General features: G+C 33.6%; 1 protein-coding gene across 1 annotated transcript; it reads left to right on the top strand.

The window, feature by feature from the left end:
- The first annotated feature begins 4,327 nt into the window (after positions 1–4,327).
- On the top strand, positions 4,328–12,071 carry LOC145818962 (uncharacterized). Its single transcript, XM_082912935.1, has 2 exons — positions 4,328–4,490; positions 11,563–12,071. The coding sequence occupies exons 1-2, from the start codon at positions 4,328–4,330 to the stop codon at positions 12,069–12,071; spliced, it is 672 nt and encodes a 223-aa protein (XP_082769061.1).
- Positions 12,072–12,285: the final 214 nt, after the last annotated feature.

Raw genomic sequence — 12,285 nt, 5'->3', positions numbered from 1 at the left:
TTGAGATCCTAGAATAGATTGGGGAGGTAGCTTATCACCTGGTCTTGTTGCCATGGCTTTCTAGGGTTTATGATGTGTTCCATATCTATATGCTTCAGAAGTATGAGTCGGATCCTTCACACGTGTTGGATTAGACTGAGTTAGAGGTTGACGAGGATGCCTCGTATGAGGAAAGACCGGTTACAGTTTTACATACTCGAGATCAAGTCTTGTGAGGCAAGACGATTTCATTGGTAAAAGTGTTGTGGCAATACCATGGGGTTGAGGAGGCCACCTGGGAGCGTGAGGCGGAAGTCCGTGAGAAATATCCGGACTTATTTATTGATGTTTGAACATGTATTGAAAACTTTATTATGTTAATGAAATATAAACATTGCATATGTTTTGGAAATGTGAATTGTATATTTAGTATTGAAAACTCATTTATCATGTTGATAAGAGTGGATGACTGGTGGGTTGGTTATGGTGATGAATTTGAATGACTATCATTGTCGTAATTGGTTTAAACTTGATTTTAATGTTTGGTTTAAAATTCAGGGGACGAAATTCCTAAAGGGGGGAAGATTATAGCAATTTTGACCCATTTATTGTTTTGGATCTGGGTTTCATTGTCCTACATAGTTATCCATGTCTTGTTTCTCTTTATATCTCTTTGAGTTTGGTTTTTGGGATGTGTTGATTGCGTTTAGAACAGATTGGTAGATTGTTTTTCAAACTTTTGTTGCCCAGATTTTTGTTCCTTCACTCGAGCGCCACTTCTTGCGCTCAAGCAGTTTTTGTGAACCTCTAGTACTTTTGCAGGTCTGCAAAAATACTGGGAGTTTGTATTCTTCGCTCGAGCGGCAAAACTTATTGTGTCCAGTCGCTCGAGCGACACATCTTGCACTAAAGTGAACTATGCGTATATCAGTTTGCAAACAACCCTTTTTGAGTCACTTTTTCACATCTCTCTCCCTCTAAACATTTCAAAACCCTAATATCTCTCACTCTCTCTCTAAAACCTATCTATTTCCCTTGAACACACATAGATTCGTCGATCTTTTCACCCGTGTCCTTTTGTTAAAAATGTAGAGCTTGACGAGGGCTTCGTTATAATCGAAGCAAAGTTGATTTTCGACATCTTTGAGATTTCACCCCTCCTTCAATCATCTTTTAAGCTTGAGGTAGGGATACTTTCCATATCTTTTTATGAGTTTTAACTTAATTATTTGTTATTTCTAAACAATATTGAGATTTTTGAAAGATTTGGAATAATCTAGGGTTTTGGGTAAAAATCAAAAGAGGCGTTTTTTTTTTTAAATGGATCCTTAAAAATGACTTTGATATAGAAAATAATGTTGAGTTGCGAATAAATAGTTGATTTTGATATTTTGGGATTCATTTTGGAAAGGAAAGGGATTTTGCCCTAAATGCCTCAAATGTTGATTTTATATAAATTATGAGATTGATATTGAATTTGTGGCACTGGATTGAGGTTTGTAGCACTTGTATCCTTTAAAGCTTTTGGGAAGTGTATTTGAATCCTTTATTTTATTTTGGGAATCTTTGGTATTGTTGTATCTTGGTTTTGGAGGAGTGTAAATCAATTTAAACTTGTTGAGATTGTTCGTTCACGCTTTTTTACGTTGAAAAGTTGTTTGGGAACTTAGAAATTTTTGTGAAAATATAAAATATTATGAATTTACAATTTTTGGTAATAAAATTTAAGTTGATACACTTTTGTTAAAATGTCAATGTATGAACATAAATTTTTGATGGATCCTTTCTTTCCTTCCTTCATCCTTATCTTATCCATTCCATGACACATACTCACACACAAATGTCATACGCTCATTGTTGGGATGAAACTAGGAGAAGAGTATAGGGGTCATGACTCCCCTGTTTTAATAAAAAAATTTGTTTGTCATAACACTTATAAATATATATATATATATATATCTTATTTTATAAATAAAATGACCTATTAATATAAAAGATGCATATCTCATTGTTCTCACGTTTTGCATTTTCTTTTATTTTCTGCCAAAAAATTTCTTCATCCTATTAGAGATTTTTTTATATGATATTTAAATTTTTTTTATGTGTATATATATAATTTATATATCGTATTGTATATACATGTGTGTTTGTTTATATGGTAAAAAAATATTAATTATCTTTTGACCCCTATATGGTGGTGAAATCCTAGTCCCGTCCATTCCACGACACACACACATACACACACAAAGGCCATGTTTGGTTGGCAGATTAGTTAGATGGTATTATTAATACGGTGAGATTGAGTAAGGAGATTAATAGTGTGGTGGTATTAGATTGGAAATGTAAGACAAATAGCGTTTGTTTGTATATTACCGAATTATTAATACCTTGAATATAATTGTTGCTTGTTTTGCCATAAATGCTCTTAAATGAGATGTTTAAGACAATAGTTGAAGGGCAAAATAGACATTTCACACACTAAGCCTTGGATTGTTTTTCCAATTCCATACTTTCTCAGAAAAACCTAAGTCCACTGCCATACATCATAGACAATCCCATTGGACTAATACTCCTAAGGATTATCAAATAAACCATAAATGAGGTGGCCTTACTAACAATTCAATACCCTCAATGAGTCAGCCAAACAAACATGGCCAAAAATGCCCTATGCTCATTGCTAATCCATTCCATGGCGCACACACAAAAAGATGACCAAAGCAAGCAAAGTGTAAGAAGCAGGAATGTGATATATGTATGTATAAATTAATAAAAGATGTGTATGTAACTTGCAAATTTTTAAATAAGAAAAGATGTGTACTGAACTTGCAACTATGGCTTTCTTCTTGTTATATGCCAATTTATAAAGTTATTTTGTATTCTACTAAACTTTTGCATGCATTAAAAAATAGCAAAAAAGGAGGGGGAGGGGAAAAAAGGTTTGAAAAAGCTCAAATTAAGGCCTATTAGCTAACCCGCCCAACTACCTAGGCCAAGCCCATTGGTCCTGGGCTTGTATGTTCAGCCCAGGCCAACACACCAAGTAAAAAGCCTTTGCCAAATATTCTGAAAAATACTTAAAGGGACAATTACAAAAAAAAAAAAAAAAGCCTAAAGTTTTAGCTTTGAAATAAAATAAAAATAAGTTTTTAATTTTGTCAATTTAAACTCTAATATTTTGATTTGTTTTCTATATAAACATTCACCTACTTTTGTCAAGAAAAATAGATGAAAAAAAAATGTAGTCGTTAAACTCAATGTAAGTATATGTAAAATGTCTAAAGTACCATTTTCATTAAGTTTAATGACTCAAATATTCATTTTCCTTTCGATTTTACTTAACAAAATAACCAAATAGGTGAGATTAAAAATAATGCTAAAGTTAAGGTTTAAATTGATAAAATTCAAAATTCAAAAATTATTTTGTTACAATATTCAAACCCCCCTTTTTTTTTTCCCGCAATACTTAATGTATGGACTTACAAATTGCGGTAATAAAATTTAAGGAAATTACAAATTAGTGAAATTAACTTAAATTAATTATAACTTTTATAAAAGGGCATTCAGGCCATAAGTTTGGGGCCATAGCCACATGGTCTATTTTTTTGGAGCTAAAAAGACAAAACAATTTGAAAAACTATATCACTTATATGTCAACTTTGTCCAGATATCTATCCTTATGTCATTCTCCTATTTGTTCATGTATCTCCTATTTGTCCATCTAGTTTATCTACATGTCCATATTAACACTATTACTAGTCACCGTTGTCGGCCACTGTTAATGACTTTTCCGGCTTCGACGGTGGTTCGATAGTGATCTAGTGATAGTGGGTTAAAAATGAAAACAAAAAAGAAAATTTTAAAATAATATATTGTTCTTACCAAACGTTTTCGTTAATCATGTCTTTATTTTCATAAAAGATCAATTTTTAAATCTAATGCCATATCCTCCATTAAAAATCGACTTATCACCAATAAACCCTTGCAAGTAGATTTGTATATGGTGCACGTCAAAGATCTGATATGAGCACAACTCTCTCAATTGTAGCCCTTCCACCTCCATTTTTGTGTAATTCTCCATTTTATTTTAAAATTGCCAAAAGTAGGAGTTACGAAATTTTGGCCGATCCTTTCCTTGCAAATCTGATCCATGCCCACAAAAATAAATAATAAAAAGAAGAAGAAGAATAAAGAAAGATGAGGAAAAGAAGCAAAGCATAAGGGTCAGGAATGGTATGGTATGGTATAAAAAAGATGTGCAACTACTTTTAACTTATTGTAAGTGTAACTGCTTTAAGTTATAGTAACTATTTAAAATTTGATGTTGGTCTGGTTTTGTATGAAGTGGAGGATGGAAAACTGGTTTTCAAATCTGGAATTACGAGGAACATTGTTCCCCCTTCCTGATGACATATTGCATGATGTTATAGTTGTTGCAACTCTCACTGTTTTCATCGCTACTGCTGATACTGCTGTCGTCACTACCCGTCTTTATTTCAAAAAGAAACCTAAAGGTCTATGTTCAAAAAACTTCATGTCACATATTTATTTATTTATTATTGGATTGTACAGTTGTGGTGATTACTTGAATATGCTTAATATATATATTTACATCATTAGTTTGCTGTGTTTATTTATTTATTTATTTTTTTCATTCATTTTAATTATTTTTTGATTGTATCATCATACCTTCAATTATCCTTTTGATTGCTTAAAAGATAAAATTTTATTTTTACCCTTATACTTTGTATCAATTTTCAATTACAACTCTACTTCTAATAATTCAATTTTACCTTTAAAGTTTTTGAAATTGTATCATTTTTGTTGGGTATATCTCCTTATTAGAGTATGAGACCTAATTGATTTATTAAAATATTTAGTTTGGTTTGGTGTTGGTTATAATATATTTTTAATGTATTATATCTGACTTTTGAAAGCCCAATGATAATAGGTAGGGTTTTGAAAAAAGCCCAAGATTCAACAACATATATATATATGTTGTCTTTGTTTGTCCCATGGGATAGAGCAACAACAACTTTGTGAACAATTCGGTGAATTTGGCTTTTGTGGAGGAGCAGCAGGTTTTGGACAAATTTGGTGGGTTTCTTTGTGCATGATTTGATGCTGCTATAGTCTTTGATTCAAAGCTAATCTGGGTTATTATTTTTGGTCTTCTTCAACTCTAGTTTGAAGGTTTTTTGTTTGTCTATTTGGTGAGATCTTTCCTCTTATTTATTTGTGATTATTTGAAATTCATCTAAGGGTAGTTTGTGAGACCATTCGTGTTTCGTTTGTAATCGTTTGGAAACTCTTTGGTTGATAGTGAAAGCGAATTTCGATCCCGTGGACATACCTCACATTGAGGGAATCACGTAAAATTAATGTGTCGTTATTGATTTAATTTTTCCATATTATTTTTTATTCCCATTGATTGATTTACTTGTGGGGAATCATATATTTTCCCTAACAATTGGTATCAGAGCTTACGGCTTATTTGGGTTTATTTATTTATGTAAATCAATGGAGGGGAATGTGGGTCGCATGTCTAGTTTCAATGGAAGCAATTGGGTAACTTGGAAAACTAAAATGGAGGACCTATTATTTTGTAAAGATTGGTATGGGCCCATTGAGGGTGATAGTGGCAAACCTGAGGGTATGCAAAATGTTGAATGGTAGAGGTTTAATTGAAAAGACATTGGTGTTATCCGTCAATGGATTGATGACGGTGTGTTTCATCATGTTGCTACTCAAACATCAGTACATGATTTATGGAAAAAATTAGAAGGCCTTTATGACAGGAAATCAACCACAAATAAAGTTTTTTTATTTCGTAAGTTGGTTAATTTAAAATATAAAGAGGAAAGCCCTATTCCAGAATATTTGAATGAAATAAAGAGTATTGTTAATCAACTTGCTTCTATAAAAATTGTGTTTGATGATGAGTTGCAGGCTTTGATGCTACTTAGTTCTTTGCCTGAAAGTTGGGAGACTTTGGTTGTGACAGTTAGTAATTTGGCGCCCGATGGAGTTGTCACAATAAGCCAAGTCACAAGTAGTTTGTTGAATGAAGAAACTAGAAGAAAATTAGCGGGTTCTTCTCATTCGGAGGCATTTGTTGTGAGAGGCTGAAGCAAAACAAGGGGGATGAGTAAGACTCCTCATGGTCGTGATCAAAGCCATGACAAATCAAGAAATGGTTCTTTTTCAAAGAAAGACATTGAGTGCTATTATTGCCATGAGAAAGGGCACATGAAGTGGGAATGCCGAAAGCTCAAGAACATGGAGAAAAGACATGACAAAAGTGTGGATAAGAAGTAAGAAGACACAACGGCGGTTACTAACGATGATCTCATAGTCGTTTGTGAAGACGATTGTATCAATTTTGTGGGCCAAGAGAGCAAATGGATGATTAATTCTGGTGCTTCTTTTCATATGACTTCTCGAGTTGATTTCTTTACTACCTACACCAAAGGAGATTATGGTTCTGTTCGAATGGGTAATGAAGGTTTGTCTAAGATTATTGGCATGGGTGATGTTTGCTTAGAAACAAATTTGGGCTACAAGTTGTTGCTTAAAGATGTGAAGCATGTTCCTGACATTCGCCTCAATTTGATCTCTACCGGGACGCTAGATGATGAGGGCTTCAACAACAAATTTGGTGATGGAATATAAAAGCTCACAAAGGGTTCTTTGGTGGTGGCTAAATGCAAGAAGACTCCTACACTTTATTCGATGCAAGGAAAAATTTGTAAAGGTGTTATTAATGCACTTGAAGATGATACTTATACTGAATTGTAGCATAGGCGACTTGGCCATATGAGTGAAAATGAGTTACAAGTTTTGTTCAAGAAAGAGCTTCTACCTGGTTTAATAGGTACACATCTTAAAACTTGTGTTCATTGTTTGGTGGGTAAACAACATAGAGTTTCTTTTCTTAAAAATGTTGCTTCTAGAAAAGAAAATGTTTTAGAGTTGATTTATTCAGATGTTTGTGGTCCTTTGAAAGTTAGAACACATAGTGGTGCACTTTATTTTGTTACTTTCATTGATGATTATTCAAGGAAAGTTTGGGCTTTTATACTAAAAACTAAAGATCAACACCATCTAGATGTATTTAAGCATTTTCAGGTCATGGTTGAAAGAGGAACAGGGCAGAAATTGAAGTGCATCCGAACAGACAATGATGGTGAATACATTGGGCCATCTGATGAGTATTGTCGTAGCCAAGGTATTCGGTACCAAAAGATAGTTAAGAAGACTCCTCAACAAAATGGTGTTTCCGAGAGGATGAACCGCACCATTGTGGAAAGAACAAGGTGTTTGCTTTCACATGCTAAATTGCCAAGATCCTTTTGGGGTGAGGCAATGAGGACAGCGATTGACACGATCAATTTGTCTCATTCCTATCCTTTGAATGGTGATGTTCTCGAAAGAGTTTGGACCGGCAAAGATGTGTCTTATGAGCACTTGAGAGTATTTGGTTGTCGGGCTTTTGTTCACATTCCAAAAGATGAGAGGTCCAAGCTTGATAGTAAGTCAAGACAATGTATTTTTCTTGGCTATGGGCGTGATGAATTTGGTTATAGATTGTGGGATCCAGTCGACAAGAAAGTCATTTGAAGCCGTAATGTTGTGTTTCTTGAAGACCAAACAATTGAAGATTTTGGCAAAGGTGATCAACCGAAGCCAAAAAGTAGTGATCTCATTGACATGGATCCATCTCCTTTATCTTCGGTGGATGATGAAAATGGGAGAGATGTGCAGCCACCTATTGAAGATGTAGAGCATGATGCTAATCCTAATGAACTTGAGCCGGAAATTGAGGAAGAGCCTCCAACTCAAGAACCGTCACCACAACTCGTGTTAAGGAAATCTACAAGGGACTAACAACCTTTAAGAAAGTATCCTCCCAGTGAATTTGTGTTGATTTCCGATCAAGGGGAACCCGAGAGCTACCAAGAAGCAATTGAGCATGTAAAGAAAGATGATTGGAAAAAGGCCATGGAAGAGGTGATGAATTCCATACTTGAAAATCACACTTATGATTTAGTGAAGTTGCCTAAGGGGTGGAAAATTTTGAAAAATAACTGGGTTTTCAAATTAAAGAATGATGGCAAGAATTTGAGGTACAAAGCACGTCTTGTTGTGAAAGGTTTTGGGCAAAAGAAATGTATTGACTTTGATGAAATTTTCTCGCTGGTTATGAAGATGTCTTCTATTCGGGTTGTACTTGGCATGGTCACAAGTATGAACCTTGAAGTTGAGCAACTTGATGTGAAGACCACATTTGTTCATGGTGATTTTGAAGAAGAAATTTACATGGAGCAACCAGAGAGTTTTATGGAAAAAGGGAAAGAAAAATTTGGGCCTAACCCGTAGTGGAAAGGTCAGTCCAACAATGATGTTGGGTTGGACCGAGCTGCAGAACCAAATCCCCAAAATGGGCCAAGCCCATACAAAGATATCCCACTGAGCCAGCCCATCTCTACAAGCAATCTCATAGAGGACCTAGCCGAGGCATGACGGTACCGAGCTAGAGGAACACACCAGAGAAATGTGGAAGCTGTGATCACATGCATGTGTACGTTGCCACCTCAGCTGGTCCCCTACACCTAGAATCACGGAAATGGTTAACCAGGGAATGTGGTTTGTTATCAGCATGACTAAAATGTGTATATACACCCTACGTCAACTACCAGATGGTCCCCAACCTAGAGCAATGCTAAAGCAAACTTGACAACACCAAAACTCCATGAAACCATCTTGGGCAACAAGCAAGGGGTTCTACATAAACCACATTGACTTCACATTGAAGGTAACTAATCTAAGCCTAACCTTACTCACCGAAACATAACTCTCTACACTTAGAGAGCACCTTTCTTCTTCTCCGATTACTGATTCCCACACCGGAGGGGTTATCCGGCCAACCCCGGCCGGGCAGCTTAGACGGTGCTCCTTGTTGCAGGGCCTCAATCCCTGGATAGTCTAACCAAGTGCGGCGCTCAGATCCACAATCATCTAGTGCAGTATTCAGTATGCACAATATACAATTCTACTTGCATTTTCATAAAGGGTTTATTGGTGATAAGTTCATTTTTATGGAAGGATAAGGCATTAGGTTAAAAATTTGATCTTTTAAGGAAATAAAGACATGATTAATGAAAAGGATTGGTAAGAACAATACATTGCTTAAATATATATGTATATATATATATATATTCATTTTTAACCCACTGCCACTAGATCAATATCGAACCACCGCTGGAGCCAGAAAATCCATTAACAGTGGCCAATGACGGTGACTGGTAATAGTGTTGATATGGACATGTAGACAAACTAGATGGACATACAGGAGATATGTGAACAAATACATGAATGGCACGTGAACAAATAGGAGAATGACAGATGGATAGATAGGTGAACAAAGTTGACATATAAGTGATGTGGACAGATGGACAAATAGATAGGAGTAATATAGGCTTTCAAATTGTTTTGTCTTTTTGGCTCCAAAAAAATAGACCATGTGGCTATTGCCCCAAACTTATCGCCTGAATGCCCTTTTATAAAAGTCAAAGTAATTAATTTAAGTTAATTTCACTAATTTGTAATTTCCTTGAATTTTATTACCTCAATTTGTAAGTCCATACATTAAGTATTGCAGAAAAAAAAAAAAAAAAAACACTCTAATGTTTGAATATTATAACAAAATAAATTTTGAATTTTATCAATTTAAACCTTAACTTTAGAATTATTTTTAATCTAAACTATTTGTCTATTTTGTTAAGTAAAATCGAAGGGAAAATGAATATTTGAATCATTAAACTTAATGAAAAGGGTATTTTAGACATTTTACGTATACCTGTGTTGAGTTAAATGACTAATATTTTTTTTTCTTCGATTTTACTTAACAAAAAATAGGTGAATGGTTTATATAGGAAACAAATCAAAACATTAAAGTTTAAATTGATAAAATTAAAAACTTATTTTTATTTTATTTCAAAGCTAAAACTTTAGGCTCCTTTTTTTTTTTTTTTTTTGAAATTGTCCCTTAAGTATTTTTTTATTTTTTTTATTTGAAATTGTTGGAATCATTAAACTTATTTTTATTTTATCTCAAAGCTAAAACTTTAGGCTCCTTTTTTTTATTTCAAAGCTAAAACTTTGCAATCACAGAGTGGAGCAGCGTCTTGTATTCAGCAATTTATGTAAGAATTTTTCCTAAATATGGCTTAATGTGGTTTATACATGAATATACTAGATTCATCTCATTAAGTAAGATACACGTACATCAATTAGATGGTGACTAATCATTGATGAATGCATCTATATGTACATAATGTATAGAAGACTAATGGAGATAATGTTAATGCATTGAATGTGATAGATTCATTATGAATGAATCTTAGAAATGCATTATGTATCTATTATGGATGTAGAAGACACATTAATCTAGCTAATGAATTCATTAATATAGAAGATGCATTATGTATCATGAATGTAAAAGATACATTAAACTATTTAATGAAGTTCATTGAATGAATGGATTCTTTGATGGGAAGAATACTAGTATAAACAATATAAGGTCCCAAACCACACTCTCCATCAAAAAAACTCAAGTTGTCACCACAAGAAGGCTCCCATCGCCTAGAGAGAGAGAGAGAGAGAGAGAAAGAGAAGTGGTTTGAAGATCGTAGACAAATAAAGAACTTGAAGATCAAGGTCTTCTATTCAAGGTTTTTTTTTCTCAAAAGAGGTTTTCATACTATCATGGATCAAGGTATGTATAGACTTATTTTATATAGTAGAAATTTATATAGTTTTCATGTATATAATTGAATCCTTAATGGTTTTTAGTTTATGTTCCACAAAGTTTTCTATCAAATGGTATCAGAGCCTGGTTCTCAATTCTGATGCATGAAACGTATAAGTATGAATTTCATTTTATGATGATATTTTGTGTAATAAGTGCATAACCTTGATTTACACTTGTCCAATTTTATTTTTATTTTTGGCCAATCTTTTATTCTATTGATATTGAAATAAAAATTGAAAATTATTGAACAAGTGATAATTAAGATAATGTCTTATGCACTTATAATGTTTTGTTACACACCTTATGAGTTAAAACATTGTTAATCAGCCCAACGGAGGTTCAACACTATGTATGTTTGAACAACCGAGATGATTAGTATAATAAATATAGCAATAAGTTTTTCTGCCCAACGGTGATAAACTTCTCACGTGCTTTAGTAAATAAAATAAAATAAGAGACATTGAGTTTTTCTGCCCAACGATGATAAACTCGTTACGGTCTTAATGATTATTTTATTTTATTTTATGTTTATTTTTATTAGTCATCTCATTTACTTTTATAAATTGCTAAAATATATTGTTGTTCGGCCCAACAGAAGGATAACTTGATTTGGTATCTAACTAATTATGTTTTCTAGTTAGATATATTTAACTTGTGGTGTTATTTTTATGACATGTGAAAAGTAGTTTTCTTGATTATATTATGTAATGGATATTATGTGTTTACAACATTGAATCCTACTACAATCAATAGTTCCTTGTCTTGTATTGAAGCTTTGAGTGGAACTAATTTTAAGAAATGGAAGGAACAAATTGGAATTGTTTTGGGAATTATGGATTTAGACTATGCATTAAGAGAGCCAACTCCTACAAAGCCTAATGATACAAGTTCTAAGGAACGCATGACTTTATATGAAAAATGGGAACGCTCTAATCGCTTTAGTCTAATGATTATGAAAGGCTCAATTACACTTGCAATTCAAGGAGTAATCCCTATTTCTGAAAGTGCAGTGAGCTATATGAAATCTATTGAAGAACAATTCATTGGAACTTCCAAATCCCTTGCTAGTACTCTCATGATTAAAATGATGACAATGAAATATGATGGTTTAAGTGGTGTTCGTGAACATATCTTAAAGATGAATGACATGGCCTCTCAATTAAAGGAACTGGACATGGAAATGGAAATTTCTAAAGGTTTTCTTGTTCATTTCATTATGACTTCTCTTCCTATGCAATTTGGTCCTTTCAAGATCAATTATAATACGCAAAAAGATAAGTGAAAAATGAGCGAGTTAATTGCCATGTGTGTTCAAGAAGAAGAGAGGCTTAAAGCTGAAAAGCCTGATATGGCTCATCTTACCACCTTGGGTCCAACCAAAAAGATTTTCAAAAAAGGCAAAAGTAAGAAGAAGAAGAATGCAAATAATGAAACTCAAAAGGCTAATGAAGAAAATAAGATTCGATGCCATTTCTGTCGAAAGAAAGGTCACATAA

Source organism: Camellia sinensis, chromosome 2 (assembly GCF_055761805.1).
Source record: "Camellia sinensis isolate YWXY chromosome 2, ASM5576180v1, whole genome shotgun sequence".
Lineage (NCBI taxonomy): Eukaryota > Viridiplantae > Streptophyta > Magnoliopsida > Ericales > Theaceae > Camellia > Camellia sinensis.
The sequence above is the reverse complement of the archived record's forward strand: the minus strand, read 5'-3'. Positions and strand labels throughout refer to the sequence as shown.